The 24,986-nt window shown below is 39.5% G+C and overlaps 1 protein-coding gene and 1 long non-coding RNA gene across 2 annotated transcripts in view; one reads left to right on the top strand and one right to left on the bottom strand.

The window, feature by feature from the left end:
* Positions 1 to 4,567, bottom strand: part of LOC125080079 (uncharacterized) — a 43,428-nt gene extending 38,861 nt beyond the window's left edge. The window contains exon 1 of the long non-coding RNA XR_007121204.1: positions 4,413 to 4,567. This is a non-coding gene — a long non-coding RNA (uncharacterized LOC125080079). The remainder of the gene's footprint in view (positions 1 to 4,412) is intronic.
* An 80-nt stretch (positions 4,568 to 4,647) lies between these two features.
* Positions 4,648 to 20,306, top strand: AQP11 (aquaporin 11). The gene is made up of 3 exons (XM_047693914.1): positions 4,648 to 5,553; positions 14,124 to 14,240; positions 19,888 to 20,306. Exons 1-3 carry the CDS (start codon positions 4,932 to 4,934, stop codon positions 19,965 to 19,967), a joined length of 819 nt encoding a protein of 272 aa, XP_047549870.1. The 5' UTR covers positions 4,648 to 4,931; the 3' UTR covers positions 19,968 to 20,306.
* Positions 20,307 to 24,986: the final 4,680 nt, after the last annotated feature.

Here is a 24,986-nt window from a genome sequence, read left to right as displayed (position 1 = left end):
CATTTAGTCATCATATCTCCTTAGGCTCCTCTTGGCTATAAGTGTCTCAGACTTCTCTTTTATGACTTTGGCAGTTTTGAGGAGTATCAGTAACAACATTTTGTAGAATGTCCTTAAGTTGGGATTTCTCTGATGTTTTTCTCATGATTATATTGGGGCTGTTTTGGAAAGGAAAAACCACAGAAGTGCCATTAACATTACACCCTATTGAGGGTATACACACTGTCAACATGACATCACTGTTGTTATTAACTTTGATCATCTAGCTAAGGTAGTGTTTGTCAGGATTCTCCACTGCAAAATTTCTCTTTCTCATCTTCCCACTACCACACTCTTTCTTTGAAAGAGATCAATATGCATAGTCCACACTTAACAAAGAGCTGTGCTCAGCCTCCTTATTCAATTATCTATGTATAGAAGTATGCTTCAAGGATATTTACTTTATATTTTGAGTTATAATCCAATGCTACTCTATCTTTTTGTTCAAATTGTCTAGTTTTGGCCAGCTTTCAGTTGTCTCCTGTGTCCCTTTGACATACCTCCATCTTTTATTATTATCATTTTTTAAATTTTAGGACTTTACTTCCTGGCATTGCAAGATGTTCCAGGCTCATTCTCTGTTTCCTGCCCTAGTCCTTGAATCGGCCTTTTCTCCAAGGAGCCCTGGTTCCTTTTATTAAAGAATGTAATTAGAAACCAAGATCTTAAAGGTGCTAGGAAAATTGGACAGCTATGTATAGAAGAATGAAACTCGGCCATTCTCTTACACCATACACAAAGATAAACTCAAAATGGATAAAAGACCTCAATGTGAGGCAGGAATCTATCAAAATCCTAGAGGAGAACATAGGCAGTAACCTCTTCAACATCAGCCACAGCAACTTCTTTCAAGACATGTCTCCAAAGGCAAAGGAAACAAAAGTAAAAATGAACTTTTGGGACTTCATCAAGATAAAAAGCTTCTGCACAGCAAAGGTAACAGTCAACAAAACAAAGAGGTAACCCACAGAATGGGAGAAGATACTTGCCAATGACACTACAAAGGGTTGATATCCAAGATCTATAAAGAACTCCTCAAACTCAATATCCAAAAAACAGATAATCGTGTCAAAAAATGGGCTGAAGACATGAGCAGACACTTGTCCAAAGAAGACATACACATGGCTAACAGACACATGAAAAAATGTTCATCATCATTAGCCATCAGGGAGATTCAAATCAAAACCACATTGAGGGGCGCCTGGGTGGCTCAGTGGGTTAAGCTTCTGCCTTCGGCTCGGGTCATGATCTCAGGGTCCTGGGATCAAGCCCCGCATCGAGCTGTCTGCTCGGCAGGGAGCCTGCTTCCTCCTCTCTCTCTGCCTGCCTCTCTGCCTACTTGTGATCTCCGTCTGTCAAATAAATAAATAAAATCTTTTAAAAAAAAAACACATTGAGATACCACCTTACACCAGTTAGAATGGCCAAAATTAACAAGACAGGAAACAAGTGTTGGATAGGATGTGGAGAAAGGGGAACCCTCTCACACTAGTGGTGGGAATGCAAATTGGTGCAGCCACTTTGGAAAACAGTGTGGAGATTCCTTAAGAAATTAAAAATAGAGCTACCCTATGACCCTGCAATTACACTACTGGGAGTTTGCCCCAAAGACACAGATGTAGTGAAAAGAAGGGCCATATGTACCCCAATGTTCATAGCAGCAATGGCCACAATCACCAAACTGGGGAAAGAGCCAAGATGCCCTTCAACAGATGAATGGATAAAGAAGACATGGTCCATATATACAATGGAGTATTATGCCTCCATCAGAAAGGATGAATACCCAACTTTTGTATCAAAATGGACGGGACTGGAGGAGCATATGCTGAGTGAAATAAGTCAAGCAGAGAAAGTCAATTATCATATGGTTTCACTTACTTCTGGAGCATTAGGAATAACATGGAGGACATTAGGAGAAGGAAAGGAAAAGTGAATTAGGGGAAATCAGAGGGGGAGACAAAGCATGAGAGACTGTGGACTCTAAAAAAACAAACTGAGGGTTTTGGAAGGGAGAGGAGTGGGGGTTGGGTGAGCCTGGCGGTGGGTATTAAGGAGGGCAACTATTGCATGGAGTACTGGGTGTGGTGCATAAACAATGAATCTTGGAACACTGAAAAGACTGAATTAAAAACAAACAAACAAAAAAGAAACCAAGATCTGGACACTAGGTGTGCTCATTGCTACTGAGTGTCCTACCTTCTAGGCCCTCCTAGCTGACAGAGTCATTGATTAGTTGGAAAAGCCAAGTCATTTGTTCTGTAGAATGTCCCACATTCTGAATTTGGCTGGTTGCTTTTATATGGTGTCATTCAACTTGTTCCTCTATTCCCTGCATTTCCTATAAACTAATAGTTATGTTTAAATGTTTGATTAGAGGGGTACTTGGGTGGCTTAGTTGCTTTAGCATCTGCCTTTGGCACAGGTCATGATCCCAGATTCCTGGGATCCAACCCCATGTATGACTCCCTGCTCAGTGGGGAGTCTGATTCTCCCTCTGCCCCTCCCCGACTCGTGCTCTCTCTCAAATAAAATCTTTTTTTAAAAAAATAAATGATTAGATTTAGCTTCTTTTTTTTTTCCTTAGGCAAAATACTGCATGAGTGTTGCTCTGTACTTGAGGCATAAAATGTATAGCTGCTCCACTTTGGGTGATGTTAAAATTGGTCGATTGGTAGGCTTATAAATTTACCATCGGCTGGCTTATAAATTTACCATCGGTCTTCCACATTTTTATATCCACTAATTATTTATTAAAATTCATTAGGGGTTGCAAATTAGTGATTTTCTAAATCCATCATTCTTCTGCCTTTATCAACTGAATTTCCTCTGTAAAGAAGAATTTTCCCTTAGTAATTATTTGGTCACTCTAAAATAAGTGTTTTTTTTCCTGGCCCAAATACCTCTGTAATGCCTAGAAGCAAAGTGGTTAAAATTGGACCAAAGTTGCAACCTGTGTAAGAGTCTTTCTTTCTCATGAAGACACTGGTCTTGAGAACTGGAATTTTGAGATCTGGGTTTGCAAAATGCAGCTCTGTCACCCATATCAACAAACATTTTTGCTGAAGGAATTAAGAGATTAATTAGTGATTTCTTGTTTCTGAAAATCGAGATTGACTTATGTGATGTGACATATTAATTAAAAGTAATTAACTGGGTGTATTCTGCTCTTGTTCTCTAATGGCGAAAATGTCCAAAGTCTTTTTAATGACAATATATATTAAAATCTCTAATCATGCTCTAAAAAAAGTAAAATAAAATAAAATTTCTAATCAAAGTCCAAAAGACTGTTTTCTATATAGCTCTTGTTAGTTAAAGCGAATTCTCAGCAGAGCAGTAAATGAAATATATTCACATTAATTCTCAAGTGACTTTTAGCAAAGGGGAAAAATGAAAGGGTTACACTCACAGAATTGATTTAAAAGCAGCCTCTTTAGACAGCAGTGACTAAAACGTAGTTTTAATTTACTCTAAATTTCTGGTCAGGCACCAATACAGGAAAGAGGAAAGGGCTTCATTTCTGTACATAGTTTGTGAGTTTTGTACAAGTATTTATTTTTTAATTCAGAGAATGTCTATTGGCACCACAAAAAAATGTGGAGTTATAAAGAGAACTTTCATTAGTTATAAAAGGACAATTAAGATTGGGGAGGAAAGCTGACGAGAATCAACAAGAACACCTGCCAAATGCTCTATCGCTTGAAGCTTGGGCTAACGATTCCCCTCATTTTTGTTCTCTCTCCCTTCTCGCCAGCCCTAAGAAATGTGAACTCTTGGTCAACACAGTCTGGTGGAGGCAAAACAGAGGTGGAAGAGGACTGAGGCATTTAAGCCCTCCCCACACTCCAACACTAAACCCCAACACCTTTGGCATTAGCACAAAAGCAGGCTGGCTGCAAGGTCTGAGGAATCCCTGACATTCTCTCTCAGCCCCTCCACAGTGGGCAGCCCCAGATAGGCGAGCTGCTGGGGAGTGGGCTGCGGTGGCAAAAGCCATGGACTCTGGCATCATCAGACTTAGAGCTAGCACTTACTGAACGCTTTTTACGAGTGGCGCTCTGTGCTAGTGTTTTCATGCTTTTTAAAACAAATCGATGAGGTGGGGCGTACGACCCACAACTGTATGAGGCAGGTGAAGAAAACTAAGCACAAGGAAACTCAGTTGCATGCCCTTATTCACACAAGTCAAACCCCGATTCGTTCAACTCCAAAGTCTACCCACGGCTTCGTTTGACTCCAAAGTCTACTCCCTTTCACCACCCCTGGCCTCTGCGCCCCACCTCCGTCACCTCCCATCTTCTCAGTCGCCCCATTAATAAAAACGAGGCGGTTGGACGAGATTATCTCTAGGAGTGTTTCCAGCCGGACAGTTTTACCGTTTTAGGAGCAGGGAAGAAAAACCTTCAAGGTCTTCCCTTCAAAGCAAGTGTCAAGTCGCAGCGAACGTGAACCTTCCCTTTAGGCACCGGGGCCGGCGTCAGGGGAGCCCTGGTCGAGCCGCTCGCAAGGGCTCACGGGTCCCCGCGCGCATGCGCAATGGCCTCGGCGCCCTCTCAGACCGACGCCGGGTTCCAGTCCCTCAGGGAGGTGGCGGAGGCGTGTGCGTGTTGGACTGACGGTTGGCCCTTTAGCCGGGGTCCTAGCAAAGCTTCCTTTGCCGCCCTTCCCCTCCTCTCTTCCCCGGCTCCCAACACCCTAGCTTCGAGCCGGGGAGGGGAGGAGGGCGGGGAGGCGTTCTCCAGCGTGACGCCCAGGGGCTTCCAGTTCGCCCTGAGTTGGTCCGCCCCCGGGGCGTGAGGAGGGGGCGGGGCTGCAGACTTAGGACTTGGGACTCCAGCCCCGAAGCTGCCTCTGCTAGAGCTAAGCAGGCAGTCTAGTCTGGTCAGGAGCGAGCCATGACGGCGCTGCGGGGCCTCTGGCCGGAGGTGCAGGACACCTGCACCTCACTGGGGCTGATGCTGTTGCTCGTGCTGTTCATGGGGCTGGCCCGCGTGGTCACCCGGCTGCAGCTGCACAGGTTCATGATGACCCACACCTTCGTCTTGGAGTTTCTGGCCACCTTTCAGCTCTGCTGCTGCACCCATGAGCTGCAACTGCTGAGCGAGCAGGAACCCGCGCACCCCACCTGGCCGCTGACGCTAATCTACTTCTTCTCGTTGGTGCATGGCCTGACTCTGGTGGGCACCTCCAGCAACCCGTGCGGCGTGTTGATGCAGATGTTGCTGGGGGGAATGTCCCCTGAGACGGGTGCGATTAGGCTGTTGGCTCAGCTGATTGGTTCCCTGTGCAGCAGGTACTGCGTAAGCGCCTTGTGGAGCCTGGGGCTGACCAAGTATCACCTCAACGAGAGGACCTTCGTTTGCAGGAATCCTATTCAAGTCGACTTACCCAAAGCGGTCATCACAGAGGCCATCTGCTCCTTTATCTTCCACAGCGCTTTGCTGCACTTCCAGGAGATCAGAACCAAGCTTCGTATCCACCTGCTGGCAGCACTCATCACCTTTTTGGTCTACACAGGTTTGTTATTCCCACAAAACACTTGGCACCTCCGGAGCCTCTATGACCTGAGGCGCTAAGTTCTTTACCAAGATACATTTGAAACCCCTACACCTCTGCGATGCCAATATTGGTATCCCCGTTATTCTAAACATTTTGCAGCCTATTCTTTACCAGTAGTGCAGACATATAGATCCTCCATTCAGTGTTTTGAACCCCCAGCAACAGGAGCCATTTCTGTGCTGAAACTGAGATCTTGCGAAATACTGCCAAGGGTTCAAATATCCTACAAAGGGATTGTTTTAATGGTAGAAAGGAAAGATAACTTATCAGCTACCTCTTTCTTCATGCCAACCTGACACTCAGACTGAAAAATGATCATGGGTACCTTTCAATTGAAAGGCACCTTAAAAAGGTGCCTTTCAATTTAAAGCACAGGCAACATGATTGGTTAATAATAAGAGTGAGGAGTAGAAATTTTGTAGTTCTGTTTCTTAGTTCTTTTTCTACAAAATTAAAACTTGATTGAAATGAAAGATGATTTTTAAAAAAGTAACTCGAGAAATCTAATGATTTCTTGCAATCCATTGGTTTACTTTGACAGATCTCAGATGCAGTGGATACCCTGGATATCCTAAAGATGACAAGGAAATCCAAAAAAACCCTGAAAGTTTAATGATGAAATGTGTCATTTTAAATGATTGCAATGAAGTAGCTTCATTGGGACTATATAAAATGTTTTAGAGGCAGGAATCTAATAAAAAGAAATTAATAGTAACGGTGTATCTTCTGCCCACTGAAAGTGAAACTATAAGTAGAACAAACCTCAAAAGAAAGGCTTCTAAAGGGGCACCTGGGTGGCTCAGTGGGTTAAAGCCTCTGCCTTCACCTCAGGTCATGATCTCAGGGTCCTGGGATCAAGGCCCGAGTCGGGCTCTCTGCTCATGGGGAGCCTGCTTCCTCCTCTCTCTCTCTGCCTGCCTCTCTGCCTACTTGTGATCCCTGTCATATATACAAATAAAATCTTAAAAAAAAAAAAAAGAAAGGCTTCTAAATATTTGCTTGACTTTACCTTCCAACCCATCTTCCATCCGTTAGATATATTACTATTCTTTGTGTGTAGACACAGATGGAAATAAAGGGTAGAAGAAAGAGGGAAAGATTTCTGTATATTTCAGGGGTTGATGAATAGTCGCTTATTTATTAAAGTTTTAGGTTTGGGCTAAAGTAGAAAAATGCCCCATATATGAAGATAATCATCCCTCACAAAAAGTAATATACTTATAAAATTAATGTTTTATAGTTTTCCAGGTCATCCCAGTATGAAACCAGAGCTGAGAAACCACTGCTCTTGTCCAGACTTGTGCTGGCCAATTCGGAAGACACTAGATACATGTGATTTTTCAGATTAAAATTAACTAAAATTCAATACTTGATTCTTCAGTTGCAATAGCTTTATTTCAAGTAGTCAGTAGCCACACATGGCTAGTAGGTGCAATATCAGTGCCAGAGACTGTTTGCTGGGGCAGAACATAATAGAAAATTGTGGATTACTACTGTTACAGAAATTAATAATCTATTATGATCTTCCTTTTCTGTCAGTGTAAGGGAGATAAGAGTATTCATTGAGCAATATACTAATAAGCACATAGGAAATTTATATGAGTTATCTTAGTCAATCCTTAGAAAAACTCACTAATGAATAGATTTTAAGTAAAGTGAGGTTCACAAAAGTAAAATGACTTGTCCAAGCTCACACAGCTAGAATGTGCTAGAATCATGGTTCAAACTGACACTAAAGCTTATTCACATTACATTATCAGCATTTCTATACTGCAGTCCTCAAAAGTAACAAAAATATGTACATACAATTGAACATTATTCAACCATGAAAAGGAATTAAGTTCTGATAAATACTACAACATGGATGAACCTTGACAGACACAAAGGAACAAATGTTGCAGGACTCCACTTACATAAAAACCAGCATATCGGGCATGTGGGTGGCTCAGCCATTAAGCATCTGCCTTTGGCTCAGGTCATGATCCCAGGGTCCAGGGATCCAGCCCTGCATCGTGCTCCCTGCTCAGCGGGAAGCCTGCTTCTCCCTCTCACACTCACTTTGCTTGTGTTCCCTCTCTCACTATCTTTCTTTCTGTTAAATAAAAAATAAATAAAATCTTTATTAAAAAAAAAAAAACCCACAGCATAGGCAAATTTATAGTCAGAAAGTATAATAGAGGTTACCAGGGACTAGGGGGCAGAGAGGAGTAGGGACTTACTCTTTAATGGATACAGAGTACAGAGTTTCTGTTTGGGGTGATGGTAAAGTTTTAGAAATTGTGATAGTTGAACATTGTGAATATAATTAATGACACTGAATATACCTTTAAAAATGGTTAAAATGGCATGTTTTATGTCATATACCTTAATGTAATTTCAAAAATTTTAAGTTGCAGGGCGCCTGAGTGGCTTAGTGGCTTCAGCCTCTGCCTTCGGCTCAGGTCATGATCTCAGGGTCCTGGGATCGAGCCCCACATCGGGCTTTCTGCTCAGCGGGGAGCCTGCTTCCCCCTCTCTCTCTGCCTGCCGCTCTGCCTACTTGTGATCCCTGTGTGCCAAATAAATAAATAAAATCTTTAAAAAAAATTAAGTTGCTAAAGGATTCTTTTGCCGAATAAGTCTGGCAAACTGGATTAAACAGATTTTCTTTCTTTTTTTTTTTTTTGAGATTTTATTTACTTATTTGACAGAGAGAGAGATCACAAGTAGGCAGAGCAGCAGGCAGAGAGAGAGGGGGAAGCAGGCTCCCCGCTGAGCAGAGAGCCCGATGCAGGGCTCGATCCCAGGACCCTGAGATCATGACCTGAGCCGAAGGCAGAGGCTGAAGCCACTGAGCCACCCAGGCGCCCCTAAACAGATTTTCTAATGTTAAGACTTTAACAGAGGCTTTTCTATGTTGTTATATATTGTGAAACCCCAAAAGGAGGATGTGGAACAGTTTTTCAAACTTATGGAATCCTTTTGTCTAGGACTATGTAGCAGAAGAGAACACACTTTGGGTAATGCTACACTAAGCCATAATTCCAAGTTATCTTCTGTGGATACATCATAACTTTAGACCAGAATTGTTCCAGACAGAATGAACTGTCTTGGGATTAGTCAAGTTTCTGTCATATCAGAGATAGGTAAGGCTTTTGTAGGAAGGATTTAAGAATGGATAGGGGAGGAAAGACAGAAGGGTCAGCTAAGTCAAGTCTCATTACAAATTACTTTGATATGTCTTTTTTTTAACTTCTTTTTTTTTAAGATTTTATTTACTTATTTGACAGACAGAGATCACAAGTAGGCAGAGAGGCAGGCAGAGAGAGAGAGGGGGAAACAGGCTTACCGCTGAGCGGACAGCCGGATGCAGGGCTTGATCCCAGGACCCCGAGATCATGACCTGAGCTGAAGGCAGAGGCTTAACCCACTGAGCCACCCAGGTGCCCCTTCTTTTTAACTTCTAAGGTACTGTTGGTGGTAGTTTGACATGGTTGTGTCCTAGGATGTGATTTATTAACATGTTAGAGCTATAAAACTATTAATGCAGATTTTAAGTAAATCTCCTTAATTTTGATTTTGGATAATTTGGTTCAATTAACAAGGTAAAAGAGAACAGCACTCATTCTTTTTTAAGATTAATTAATTTATTTTAGAGAGAGAGTTGGGAGGGGCAGAGGGAGAGAGAAAAAAACTTTAGCAAATTCTGCACTGAGTATGGAGCCAATGAGGGGCTCGATCTCAGGACCCTGAGTTCACAACCTGAACAGAAACCAAGAGTCAGATGATCAACCAACTGCGCCACCCAGGGGCCCCTGCATTCATTTTTAATTAGAGTTGACCCTTGAACTTTAATTAGAGTTGATACCTTGAACAATGCAGGGGTTAGGGGCACTAAGCCCTTGCACAGTCAAAAATCCATATATAACTTTTGATTCCCCCAAAACTTAACTACTAGCCTATTGTTGACTGGAAGTCTTACCGTTAACAGTTGATTAACACATATTTTGTATGTTGTATATATTATATACTGTATTCTTCCAATAAAGTAAGTTAGGGGGGAAAAATGTTAAGAAAATCATGAGAAAATATATTTACAGTACTGTATGGTATTTATCAAAAAATCTGCATATAAGTGTACCCATGCATCTCAAACCCATGTTGTTAAAGGGTCAATGGTAAGCACTGAAAAAAATCTGTTTTTTTATACATCTAAGTAAGTTGTCTTTATTACTGCACCTGTTCATTACCGTTATAGAATTTTTAATTATACATTGTTTTCTGATGTCTTCTTCCAACAGACAGTAAGCTTTATGAATACAGAAACTAAAATTATTTTATTCATTATAACATATAACCAGGTCTTAGCATTGTGTCACCTGTTATAAATCAAATACTCCTATTCACTTCAAAAAATCATGTAGAAAAAACATATATCTGGATGTTTTATATTTCATGTCTAAGGGCTTTCAAAATAAGCCTAATAAATTATCTGAAGAAATTGTAGTATTTTTACTTCATTTCATTATTCCATTCAGGAATTTTTGGTATCCTTCTGAATCATGAAGAATATAGGTAAGATTTTTTTGTCAAAGAAGGGAACTAAGTCCTTTAAATGTTTGCTTTTAATATAAGAACTATATGAAATAGATACTCATTTACAAATGAAAAATTGTTTCAAAGGTCCAGAACATTTATTAATGTAGTGGCTAAGTGCACAGGTTTGGAGTTGTGCTGTACTCTTAGAAGAGATACTTAATTTAGGCCTCATTTCCTCATCTTTAAAATGGAGAATAATAACTGTCTATCTCTTAAGACTATTATGACCAATAGAATAACATATTTCAAGTTCTTATCCTAGTACCTGGCACAAATATTCTAGTCACTGGAAAGGGCTAGCCTCCACTCTAAACTAATTAATTAACATTCTGGCTTATACATGAGTCTTATGGTTTTAACTAGTGTCATTCTGTCCCAGTGAATTTAATTCCCTTTAAATTCCCTTGAGTAACATCAGCATCTAGAATTGCCAGATTTGAAACCTGGACTTGGACACAGTCTTTAACTGTGGTAATTTCACCAAGTTCCTGCTATCCTGTAAGACTCTTGACAATCAGCCAGCTCGGTCTTCCCATTGATATCTCCTCTTGGACATATATTATTTTTTTTTTAAAGATTTTATTGGACATATATTATTATGTCTTCTCCCCTTTAGATGTCAATAAATATTTTTCAAAGATAGTTTGTTAGTCCTGTACCTGACGATTCTTTTTAAATAATTCATTTTTAATTACACAATTCATGAACATATTTTGTTAAAAATTAAAACACTAACAATGAGACCAAAAGTGCCTTTTGACTGCAATCCTCTATGCCTGTCCTCTCTCCTTCTCTGCCTAATCTTCCCACCAGGGTAGTCCTCTGCACATGCGTGTGTGTTGATGTGTTTGTGTGTGTCCTTCCAAACTCTTTATGTGATTTATTATATAAATAAGACCCTATAGGAACTATTATTTAGGTATGTTCACATTAACATAAAAGGTATCATACCTTACTTTTGCAGTTTGCTTTCCCTGATGATAGTAGTTGTTCAGTGGTATCTTGGAGACCTACCAGTGTTAATCAGTAAAGAGATTTCTCTCATTTCAAAATACTGCACGTTATTCCAATTAATAAGCTTGTTTATTTAGCTATCTTCTTATGGACAGTCAGGTTTTTCCCAGTTCTTTGCTACTATAAACAACTTTGATATGTCTACTTGTATACAAGTATCAATAGTTCTGTACAACAGTGGGGTTTTTTTTTTAAGATTTTATTTATTTATTTGACACAGAGAGATCACAAGTAGGCAGAGGGAGGCAGAGAGGGGGAGGGGAAGCAGGCTCCCCGCTAGGCAGACAGCCGGATGCGGGGCTTGATCCCAGACCCTGAGATCATGACCTGAGCCAAAGGCAGAGGCTTAACCCACTGAGCCACCCAAATGCCCCGACAGTGGTTTTCAATAAGAACCCCACCGCCACCCCGTTGCAGGGAACATTCAGGAATGTGTGGAGACATTTTTGGTTGTTAGAGTGTTGGGGAAGATGGATGTGCTGGAATCTAGTGGGTAAGGACCAAGGAAGCTACTAAATATCCCACAATGCACAGGGCAGCCCCCAACAAAGAGCTATCTATATAATCAAAAATGTCAAAGCCAAAGCCACATGTTTGGGCTTTATTTTTTTTTTTTTTAAGATTTATTTATTTGAGAGAGAGAGAGCACACACATGAACAGGATGGGTTGAGGGAGAGGGAGACAGATTCCCAAGCAGGCTCCACAATGAGTGCAGAGCCTGACATGGGGCTTGATCTCAAGACCCTGAGATCAAGATCTGAGCCAAAACCAAGAGTCTGATGCTTAACCGACTATGCCACTCAGGAACCCCTTGGACTTTTGTTGACACAGAACCCACTCCTGATATAAACTTCTGTATCAGCTATTTTTTTCCCAAAGATTTTATCTATTTATTTGAGCAAAAGAGAAAGCACAAGCAGGAAGAGGGGTAGAGGGAGTAGTAGACTCCCTGTTGAGCCGGAAGCCCAACACAGGGCCTGATCCCAGGACTTTGGCTGGGATCATGACCTGAGCTGAAGGCAGACACTTAACCAGTTGAGCCACCCACATGCCCCGTATATCAGCTATAGCTTAAAATCATAGTTTTTCGTGATTCTGTGGGTCAGATTGGAAATTCCTCTGAGACCATTTAGCTGGACAGTTGGTGGGGCTGGAAAAGCTTCACTTATGTGTCCAGCAGTCAGTGGCAACTGTCAGTTCTCCTCTGTGTGGCCTCTTACCTTCCAACAGCCTAGACCAGCTTACTTATGTGGTCAGGGCACTGTTCCAAGAGAGCAAAAAGTGGAAGCTGATGGGTTTTTTTGAGACCTGAACCTAGAATTCACTGTCACTTGTCATGTTCAGAATTGACATAGCATCACTTCTGCTGCGTTCTCTTTGTCGATGCAAATTGCAAAGCCAGTCCATATTCAAGAGGCGAAGGGGGGTGAGCAGCTTCCACATCACACTCAGCAGAATTGGTGATGTGAGAACTAGAAGATAGGGCAAGTGAAGTAGTTTGAATTTTAGGATGGTCTAAGACTGATGGATAGTGTTCTTAGACCTAATGGAAATAGCAAAGGCCTAATGGGAATAGCAAAACAAACTAATTATGAGAGCAGTGGGTCAGTCTATTTTTACTTATGCATATCTCAAAAAAGCACAGGTCACTTGTATTATCATAGCACATATTACACTGTAATGTAAAGACCTGTATAAGTCTTTATCTTTTGCCCATGATGTCTACTATATAGGAACTCAACAATTTTTTTATTGAACTGAAATGACCATGTACCAACCAAACAATTCTGTTGGTCCTTGGCAGTTGCAGGTTTAACATTCCAGGATTGACTATTCAAGAGTGATTCTGAACATGGTATCTTTTATAATTGCTGGGACATGAGTATGAATCATGCTGTGAGGCCTGTGTGCTAGAAAAAACTCTTAGCCATGGAGTGATCTTAGTTCACTGCTCAACACCTTCATTTTGACACAGCTTCAATATTTGCAGCCTATCAAGTATAATATCTCATTAGTGAAATCTTATGAAAGGGTTGCTTAATTTCCAATTTTACTGCATTTTATGAAGACAGCATGCTAGTGGCATATGTCAAGGTAAAATTTGTGAAGTTATCAGGATATATCTCTGTGGCTGAATCAGAGGCCAATGGGTATGCCCAAGCTTCTATACAGAAGTAGTAAGAGAAATGTTACTATCTCAGGAATATTCCTAGGGTATGTTCTGAAAAGCTGAGCCACAGACCTCGTCCATTCAAAGAAAGTCTAGCCTCCTCGGCTTTTCCTTACTTGCTTGTGTGGCCAGAACTAAACTGCTAGGCTCCACGTCAGAGAGAGAACCTGGGTGCAGAGCTGGATCATGAATCCTGAAAAGTAATCAACAGAATTTGTGCTTACCTTTCACAACTATACACGATCACTTTTTTTATTTAAAAAATTTTGTAGCCACTTTATTGACATAATTCACATGCCATTCACAGTCCCTTCTTCAGGGCTCTCTCTGTTGACAAGTAAAAATGGAGCCAATGATAATACTTTGGTCCATTTTTTGTTTTCAACACAAAGGTATATTTATGCCCAAGAGGATCCTAAGGTATTGTATCCATTTTAAATGTGTTTTCATTATTTATTATTTTTTCACTTACATTGATGAATGTTAAAAGCTTGGCAGCCAAATCTATTTCATAAACTTGTAGGACCAATAATAGAACAGATTAACTTTCAATATGCATTCCGTAATATATAGGAAAAGCACTGGATTAAAACTCAATGTCCTAGCACATCATAATGTATAATCTATTTTTATATTCTATAATATGTCAGGTGATTCTGCAAAGGAAGATTATAGCATAAGAACACTTAAACACCTAAAATAAAGTAGTTACAAGAAAATGCAAAATATATGGTTTGGTATCACTCTGCTTAAAATGTATTACAGGAGGAAGTCTAACAGGAGCTGTATTTAATCCAGCTTTGGCACTTTCACTGCATTTCAAGTGTTTTGATGAAGCATTCCTTCGGTTTTTTATAGTATATTGGCTCGCTCCTTCTTTAGGTAAGCATATTTTTATTAATATGATTACAAAATTAGGGTATCTTAAAATGATATGCAATGTCACTTTAACATGTCAATTTCCAAAACCAGAATAGGGACAAAAAAGAAAATGAAAAAGGTAGTTAACATACCTGAAATAATACTTTATTTGTACAGTATCCTTTAAAACTTTTTCTTCAAAGAAAAAGAGTTATCTAGTTAAGGGTAGTCATTTTCAGGTATATACCACTTTAAGAAACTCTCAGATATATAGACCAAAAAACTGAGGAGTGATTCCTTCCATTAAAAAAAAATTTCTTACTAAAGGGAATTTCTTTTTTCAAATTTGTGAGTTCCAGATAAAATACTGTTTAGCTTATTTGACTCATTTTGCAAAAGAGCATCTCATGAAACAATGGATAACTATAATAAGTATAGTTTAAAAATTATGTACAATTGCATTCCTGTTATTTCTATCTGGATCAGATATATGAAACTTCTCTTACTTATAATATGCATTTCTTTTTATAATTATCAGCATTTCTTGATTTTGTTTAGACACCTCTTAGAAGCCTGATTATAAATTGTAACTATAAATGATTGTGAGGATGCCTGGCCTTTATTAGTTCATTATTTTTATCCACTTTTAGCATTTTGTTTCTTGTTGCTCATTTGTTTAAATTCTGTTAATTTGAGGGCACCTGGGTGGCTCAGTGGGTTGAAGCCTCTGCCTTCGGCTCAGGTCATGTTCCCAGGGTCCTGGGATCGAGCCCCACATCGGGCTCTCTGCTTAGCAGGGAGCCTGCTTCCTCCTCTCTTTCTCTCTGCCTGCCTCTCTGCCTACTTGTGATCTCTATCTGTTAAATAAATAATAAAAAAATCTTAAAAAAAAAATTGTTAATTTAAAAACATTTTTAAAAATTAGGGTATGTATAGAAGGGAACATTGGCACAATATGTTTGAACACCCAGCACACTTAACTCCTCGCATTCACCTTCCATGCCTTTATTTCACAATTAAGACCTATTTTGCTCCGTAATATCAGTGGACCTAAACATGAAAAATATCAGAAAAAGTTTGTATTTTAAAATGCTAACAATGGGGTGCCTGGGTGGCTCAGTGGGTTAAGCCGCTGCCTTCGGCTCAGGTCATGATCTCAGGGTCCTGGGATTGAGTCCCGCGTCGGGCTCTCTGCTCCGCGGGGAGCCTGTTTCCCTCTCTCTGCCTGCCTCTCTGCCTACTTGTGATCTCTCTCTCTGTCAAATAAATAAATAAAATCTTTAAATAAATAAATAAATAAATAAAAATAAAATGCTAACAATGGCAGCTATTTTTCAGTTCTAAAGATTGCTAGTGTTTTCTAATAACTTTTTAAAATTTTCTCTTGATTTTTAAAAAATATTTACTTGTTTGTTTGTCAGAGAGAGAGAGCACACAAGCAGGGGGGAGCAGCAGGCAGAGGGAGAAGCAGGCTCCTCACTGAGCAAGGAGCCCATTGTGGGTCAGAGGAGTAACTCTTGATCTTGGGGTTCATGAGTTTGAGCCCCATGTTGGATATAGAGATTACTTAAAAAAAAAAAAAAAAAAAACCTTTAAAAAAAGAATTATATCGGGGCGCCTGGGTGGCTCAGTGGGTTAAGCCGCTGCCTTCGGCTCAGGTCATGATCTCAGGGTCCTGGGATCGAGTCCCGTGTCAGGCTCTTTGCTCAGCAGGGAGCCTGCTTCCCTCTCTCTCTCTCTCTCTCTGCCTGCCTCTCCATCTACTTGTGATCTCTCTCTGTCAAATAAATAAATAAAATCTTTAAAAAAAAATTATATCATCCATTACTTAAAATAACACTAAAATGTAGGTAGACCTTTCCAAAAGAATTTTTATTTATTGTTTGAGAGAGAGAGCATGTGAGCAAGTGGGGTAAGGGGAGAGAGGGAGAGAGAATCCTAAGCAGGCTCCATGCCCAGTGGAGAGCCTGATACAGGGCTTAATCTCATGACCCCAAGATCACGACCTGAGCTGAAATCAAGAGTCTGGTGCTTAACTGACTGAGCCACCCAGGAGCGCTTCCAAAAGAATTATTAAAAGGAAAAAAAATCAGACTGATACTTCCTTTTTTTAAAAGTAATCTCTATACCCAACATGGGGCTCAAACTCACATCCCTAAGATTGAGTCACATGCTGTATGGACCAAGCCAGCCAGGCACCCCCAGAAAACACAGCTTAAAGCAAAAAGTCATGCAGGTGCCTGACTGTCTCAGTGGAACATGTGACTCTTGATTTCAGGGTTTTAAGTTCAAACCCCATGGTGGGTGTAGAGATTACTTTTTTTTTTTTTTTTTAGATTTTATTTATTTATTTATTTGACAAAGATCACAAGAAGGCAGAAAAGCAGGCAGAGAGAGAGGCGGAAGCAGGCTCCCTGCTGAACAGAGAGCCCGGTACAAGGCTTGATCCCAGGACCCTGAGATCATGACCTGAGCCAAAGGCAGAAGTTTAACCCACTGAGCTACCCAGGTGCCCCTGTAGAGATTACTTTTTTAAAATCTTAAAAAAAATGTTTTCTAGCCCAAATCATTTAATAAATTCTTCCTGGAAGAACATACTGGAAAAAAGTCTCATGATAGAAAAAAGAGGAGAAATTACTTCTGCTCCTTTTAAAAATATACAGACCAGAGAGTAGTAGGGTGGGGAAAGAGACTACATTCTGTTCATGTTAGTATAGTCCAGATAGGAAGGTAACATTACTTGTAGCTATTACTGAAACATTTTATGGAACCACTTACCCCCAAAAATCCAAACACCCAAAGAAAAATGTATTTATTTTGTTTCTTCATATTCAAGGAATCTTTTATAAATAGCATTGGGATTAAACTTTTTAGCAATTATCTCTGGCCCTAATTGACTTGTTGAAAATATACAAAAATTCTTTGTTGGCCTAAGGATTTCCCAGCTTTTTCCAAATAGACTTAACTAAAACTTCTTATAGCTCTTGGTTTAAAGAGGTTTGTTCCTACACTTGTTTAAGAGGTTTAGGAATGAAAAGCAATACAAGAATCCAATACAAGAATAGATATAGATAAAAGACATATGTGAATAAATGGCACTTTTTAGAATACTGAATTCCAATTTGACATTAGATTTTGTCATTCATTGAAGTTACATTTCCATTGGCAAAACAAACAAAAAAAAATGGCATCAAATGAAGCTAACACTAAACTATAGGAAGGATGGGAAAAATAAGAAATTATAGTTATAGGGGCACCCTGCTGGCTCAGTAGCGCATTCGACTCTTGATTGATCTTGTGGTTGTGAGTTCAAGCCCCATGTTGGGTTTAGAGATTACTTAGAAATAAAATTTTATGGAGCATCTGGGTGGCTCAGTCAGTTAAGTGTCCAACTCTTGATCTCAGCTCAGGTCTTGATCTTAGGGTCCTGAGATCAGGTCCTACATTGTGCTCCACACTGGGCATGGAGCCTACTTAATAAAGAAAATAAAATCTTAAAGAAATTTTATTTTTACAAGAGTCCTTCAAACAGCCAAATAAAAGAGCGTCAAATAAACAAAACCCTGTTGAAGCTACATTAGGTGATGCCACTGAGTGAGACAGAGGAGTCATCCCAAGATATCTTTCCCTTCTTGACCAAGCAGGGAGCAAACTATTCTTAGAAGCCATACTCCTTGTTTTTCTTGTTTCTCTTCATAGCAGAGATAATCATAATTTTTCTAATGGCTCTTGCCGTCTCTCTAAAATTAATTTAAAATAGTAGAAATATGCGGCGCCTGGGTGGCTCAGTGGGTTAAAGCCTCTGCCTTTGGCTCAGGTCATGATCTCAGGGTCCTGGGATTGAGCCCCGCATCGGGCTCTCTGCTCAGCAGGGAACCTGCTTCCCTTCCTCTCTCTCTGCCTGCCTCTCTGCCTACTTGTGATCTCTGTCAAATGAATAAATAAAATCTTAAAAAAAAATAAAATAAAAAAATAAAATAGTAGAAATGTGACAATAATAATGCATATAGAATTAAGTCTGTAGGGGTGCCTTAGTGACTCAGTAAGTTAAGCACCTGCCTTTGACTCAGGTCATGATCCTGAGGTCCTGGGACTGAGCCCTGCATTGGGCTCCCTGCTCAGTGGGGAGTCTACTGCTCCCTCTCCCTCTGCTGCTCTCCCTGCTTGTGCTCTATCTCAAATAAATAAAAAATTTTAAAAAATTAATTCTCTAGTTTACATATTTCATATAATGAAAAATTTTTTGGAAAACATTTTCAATGTAATTATCTTATGCTCTAGCTCTGACTTTATATAAAGAAAATGTCAAATTTTGTGGGTCAGTTAATATATAGGTTGTTTCTTTTTTTTTTTTTTTTTCCATTTAAAGCCTGTGGTTGCAAAACAGACTCATCTTTCAAAGGTGTGTTAAGCTATCCAAATCCTAGTCAAACGAGGAGTAAAAAAATATCAAATCTGCATGTGACAAAAACTCATTCTTAATCTGAGTTTAAACTAATTTAGAACTTTAAGCCTAAATATGTTGAGATAAAAATATTAATTATTGCAGACATCCCTTTCTTTTTTTTTTTTTAAATATTTTATTGATTTATTTGACAGAGATCACAAGTAGTCAGAGAGGCAGGCAGAGACAGAGAGAGAGAGAGAAAGGAGGAAGCAGGCTCTCTGTCAAGCAGAGAGCCCGATGTGGGACTCAATCCCAGGACCCTGAGATCATGACCTGAGCCAAAGGCAGAGGCTTAACCCACTGAGCCACCCAGGTGTCCCCAGACATTCCTTTCAAGACAGTGATTTGAGCCTTATGGCTGTCTCCTCCAGCCCTATTTCCCCACCAAAAAATTAACCAATAGCCACATGCTAGATTTATCTGGTGTGACCTCAAAAATGAATATTTACTAATATATGACACTTTACTTTTAACATATTTTCTTTTTTTAGAAAAAAATATTTTATGTATTCATTTGAGAGAAAGAGAGAGGGAAAGAGTGGGGGAAGGGGCAGAGGGAGACGGGGAGAGAGGCTCTCAAGCAGACCCCATGCCAAGCATGGAGCCCAACATGGGGCTTGATCCCAGTTGGATGGTCAACTGACTGAGACAGGCAGGTGCCCCACATAATTTCTATTTAAGATATAAAAGTTCAGCACTGAAATTTTGTTTTAGACATTTTGCTTGGAATAGCTCTAAAAGCTATTAATACTGTGACTGATGAGGAAAAAAAGAGAAGGAAGAAAAGTGTGTGAGCATTCCAAATGAAAACTCAAGAGTGCTTTCAGTTGCCTTATTCTCCCAGTATATACATCTCTGAGGCATGGAAGGACACAGTGTTGCTATTTTAGAGAAGAGCAAATGGACCTAAATCCAGGGTTTCTCACTCAAGAAGTCAGTAATGGAGCCAGAACTAGAACTCCAGATCTATTTATCCTTTCAATTCACTGTTTAGGTCCTTCTGGTTATACCAGGTACATACTGCTTTTAAGGACTCATGGTTGAGGAAAAATGTGAGAATGTTATATTAAAAAATATCCATGTGTTTCATGTAGAATTGATGCAGCTAATTCTTTTAAACATAGATTTCCAAATCTCTAAGTATATAATCTTAAAGTATAGACACTGAGTGATTATCAACTTCCTTAGATTGTTTTTATTTTACTCTATTTTGTCTTTCAGGTATATTGTTGATGATTTTGATGTTCAGCTTTTTCCTCCCATGGCTATATAACAACCATACAATTAATAAAAAGGAATAACTATTCCAAAAGACTCAAACTAAGTTACAGGACAGTCAAGCTGGATGTGATAAAGATTTTATCACCTCATATTCAACATACTGGCTGCATTGGACTCATCAATGTTTAGCTTCCTCTGAGGAGGTGCCTTGTAGTTGTCATCACTGGAACTTAAAAAAACCAATTACTGTGAAAAGGAGATATCCTGTGTTTCTCAGTTAAGACTTGTTCTTTTGACTGTGTATTAAATGCTGCTAGAAAAAACATTAGGGGTACCTGGGTGCCTCAGTTGGTTGAGTGTACGACTCTTGGTTTTGGCTCAGGTCATGATCTCAGGGTCATGAGATCAAGCCCTGCGTTGGGCTCCACGCTCAGCGACGAGTCTGCTTGGGATTCTTCCTCTCCCCTCCCCCAGCTCTCTCTCTCTCTAAGTAAAAAAATAAATCTTTTTTTAAAAAAGACTCATTATGTTAAATATACATCTCAAGTGATAATTATTAATTTTGACAAAAAAAGGAGCACAGGTTGAGAAGGGAAGGGAGGTGATAATAGGACCAAAGAAGACTATGTATATCAAATCTGACCTGAATGAACAGGATTATTAGCCAAAGTAGGACCAGTCATGCTTACAGACCTAGAGAGGATAGATTTCAGCCATTATGTCACACAATGATACCATCAGCAGTGTCATCTATCAACAGGAAAGTTCCTTTTGGAAATAGATTATATATCCACTCATATTCGAGTGGTTTCTTAAATTTTAAATATACTCTAATCTAAAATATTTTTTCTAAATAGACAATCTCACTAGCTTTAGGCAAGTCGTTATCCCTTAACAGAATAAAACAAACTGCCCATACAAAGAGGTAAGCATTTCACATTCTCATTTGATTCTAACAGCTGCCTTATGTAGCAGGTAGGGCATGTATTTTTAATCTCCATTTTACAGATAAGGAAACTAAGTCCAGACGGTTTTGCTGCCCTGAGGTCAAAAAGAGCCAAATACAATCCTTAGACTTCTATTTCAATACAAAAAAACTTCTCAGTTATCATTATGATTAAAGTAAAATTGAAGGTTTTTAAGCAACATTAAAGATTTTATAATGTTAAAATTTATTTAGGAATTAACTAGTTTTTTGTTTTGTTTTGTTGGGCTTAAAGAGCCTCTAAGTTTTCTTTCATTAGAAGCTTCCTTTTATCATATGAGGTTTACTTTTCATTAAAAATTCTGGCTATAAAGTTAAGTGTGTTTCTCTTCCAAGGAAATTCCATTATGAGGGTTAGAATTGAAAGTAAAAAAATATCTGAAATCAGATATGTTTGAGTAATAATCAAACAACTGATAAACTGTCAGGTAATTTAAGTGCTGTTTGATGATCAGCTGGTCAAAGTCACTCCCTTTACACCTGCAGATTGGACTGAACGGTAGCAGATGACCAGCAAGGCAGCCAGGATGAGGATCATGGACTTTGACTCATGAACTTACAAATACTAGTCTTTATTTTAAAAAGCACAGTTCATAAAATTGTGATGAATAAATACAGTTTATTTGGCCTGCACAATATTTTAAAATAAGTAAATAAAAAGCTAGTGTTGTAGTTTTTTCACACAAAAATCCAGTTCTGGATTCTCAAAAAAAATCCCAAAGATCTGGCAATACTAGGCCTGAATCCTGTCATGGCAACATAAAATAAAGGTTGTTCCCTTTAAAATGATCCCACTGCCACTCCCTATGTCTTCCAAACATGGAGCTGTGTTTCAACTACTATTTCATGAGACTCTGTGGTTTAAGAAAAATGAGTATTAATTTGTGAAAACACCCAGCCCTCTAAACGTGTCAGAATTTGAGACTATGGGGCACCTGGGTGGCTCAGTGGGTTAAAACCTTTGCCTTCAGCTCAGGTCATGGTCTCAGGGTCCTGGGATCAAGCCCTGCATCGCGCTCTCTGCTCGGCAGGGAGCCTGCTTCCTCCTCTCTCTCCCTCTGCCTGCCTCTCTGTCTACTTGTGATCTCTGTATGTCAAATAAATAAATAAAATCTTAAAAAAAAAAAAAAAGAATTTGAGACTCTAGATGACAGTGCTACCCTGTAGCCCTCTGAAATGGTAGCTCTTTTCTCCACACCACCTCTGATACACAGGGCCTGGAGGTGGAACAGGTTCCTCTTTCTTCATGGCTGCTTGCCTCTGTTCCCTCCATTAAAAACCTGTCATCAGACCATGCCCTCCACCACCTGGATACTTCTAACTGCAATTTTCTACCCTCTATTGCCCTCAGTTCCCCCAGGTCCTTTAAGAACTTCTTTAAGAAGTTTAAGAAGTCTTTAAGAACTTTAAGAACTGAAGAGGTTCCTGTTCAACCTCAGCCTCTACACCACCACTCCTGTTACAGTTCTTGAGGATTCCAATACCCACAAAGATGATTCTTCCAGTGTCTTGGCCTCCCAGTTCATTGGCTGAACCTGAAAAGCTTTTCAATATTTTTTCTTCTGTTCTGCCTCAGCTACAACTTTTGGTCATAACCTTAAGCTTGTTATTACCAGTAACTCAGACTCTTCTATAATCTCAAACCTCTAACCACTAATAATTTTAGTCACACTTTTGTGAAGATAAATTGCTGCACCATCCTCATATTTGCACTACATACTATAAAGGCTCACACTGCTATATTTTTGGTTAACCAATATTTGCTTTTCTTCATAATCCTATCAACTATTTACTGCTGCTATTGATATGCCTGATGCAACCACCCCTTCCTCCTTTTCTAACCTGTTGCAAGCCTCAAAACTAGATACTCAAGTATAGTGGACCTGTCTGTAAAGTAGGAATAGAGACTTGCAGGGAAGGCCAAAAGGTCCTATGAGGAAAATGCATAAATTTCATCACATCTATTTTAATTGCTCAGCAGATTTTTAAATTTCAGATTTCTCAGATATATTCTAAGTGTCAGTTAACACCTATCTGCAGCTTCTTCTTTCTGTTAAGAATTATTGCTGTAGGGGTGCCTGGATGGCTCAGTGGGTTAAAGCCTCTGCCTTCGGCTCAGGTCACGATCCCAGGGTCCTGGGATCAAGCCCCACATCGGGCTCTCTGGTCAGCAGGGAGCCTGCTTCCCCCTCTCTCTCTGCTCGCCCCTCTGCCCACTTGTGATGTCTGTCAAATAAATAAAATCTTAAAAAAAAAAAAAAGAATTATTGCTGTAATAATTATTGTGTAATAATTAACATTTTTTTAAAAGATTTTATTTATTTATTTGACAGAGAGAGCTCACAAGTAGACGGAGAGGCAGGCAGAGAGAGAGGGGGAAGCAGGCTCCCTGCTGAGCAGAGAGCCCGATGCGGCACTCGATCCCAGGACCCTGAGATCATGACCTGAGCCGAAGGCAGCGGCTTAACCCACTGAGCCACCCAGGCGCCCCAATAATTAACATTTTTGAGCCATTTTCTAGGCACTGTTGTTCTAACTATATTCATGATTCATACAATCTTAAAAGTAGTAATTTAAATCTTAAGAATTAGCCTCCAGACACTTCTATTTAGCCTTCTTATCCCTGGGTTATATACTTCTATTTTCTTTATCTCTTTTTTAAGATTTTATTTTTAACTAATCTCTATACCCAACATGGGGCTCAAACTCACAACCCTAAGATCAAGAATTGCACACCCCACTGACTGAGCGAGCCAGGTGCCATATTCCCTTTATCTTCTTGAGATTATGTTAATAACAAAAATTCTGACTAGGTTCACTGCTCTCCCAAGTTTTTCTGACTTCTCATCTGAAATTATGAAGTTCTCCAAATTACATACTGGTTTTACTTATGTATATATAAGCAGAGTGAGATGCTAGGGAAAATGTTTGTTTCAGCTCCTTTGTCAAAGAATGGCAATAATTCAATTAGAATCATTGTAAGGGATTTGCTTGGAATTATTTCCTATTAGCCACAGAGGATGGGTACTGGATACAGAGTCATCCATTCCAGAATTTCTTTTCAAACAGGATTTCCACAAGAATTAGCTACATAGTAAGGATACTATCTGAAATCCTGCAGGTAAATAAAATTCTATCTAAAGTATCTAGTATCAGGGTGCCTGGGCAGCTTAGTCAGTTGAGGGTCCAGCTTATGATTTCAGTTCAGGTCATGATCTCATGAGTCATGAAATAAAGGCCCCACCCCCACCCACCCACCCAGAGGCTCCACGCTCAGTGGTGAGTCTGCTTGAGATTCTCTCTTCCTCTGCCCCTCTCCCTCCTCATGCTCTTGTACTCTTTCTCTCTCTAATAAATAAATCTTAAGGAGCACCTGGGTGGCTCTGTTGGGTAAGCTGAAACTCTTTACTGGGATCATGGGATTGAACGGCTCCATGCTCAGCTTGGAGTCGGCTGGAGATACTCTTTCCCCACTCTACTCTGCCCCACCCACCCACCAATGATCTCTCTGGAAATAAATAAATAACTTTAAAAATCTAGTATGTCTCTGAACAATGAGTAATCACACTTGTTTTCTTCTAAAAGTAAAAGGCTATATACCATGACCATCTATGCATCATCTCTCATCTTTACCAGTACTGACAAAGATCCTAACAAGATTTCAAAATACACAAATGTACAAAGATTTAAACAAGCTTATTTGAAAAGTATTAAGATCTGACAAACTGATCTGAGGGAGGAGAAAACTCACTGAGATCATTTTAATGAATATATTTTTTATTTTCTTGTATTTTTAAGATTTTATGTAATCTTTTTATGTAAAGATTTTATGCTCTACCAACTAAGCCAGCCAGGTGCTCCTATGAACACATTTTTTAAACAACAGAATTTAGAACAGATGACTACTAACACAAGCTTTTATGGATAGTTTAGATGGCTCACATTATGGGGGGAAAATCTCCATGGCTTTTCTTTAAATTTCCTCTACATCAAGAAATAGGAAGAAAATCATTACAGTAACATTAAAATTAAGCTCAGATAGAATCAAGAAATGTTGGCTTGGCTGAGCATTATGAATTTCATTTTTATGAAGTCTGACCTGATCTTTCTTTTT

Source organism: Lutra lutra, chromosome 10 (assembly GCF_902655055.1).
Source record: "Lutra lutra chromosome 10, mLutLut1.2, whole genome shotgun sequence".
NCBI classification, from domain to species: Eukaryota; Metazoa; Chordata; class Mammalia; order Carnivora; family Mustelidae; genus Lutra; species Lutra lutra.
This window is presented reverse-complemented; position numbering and strand designations above follow the sequence as displayed.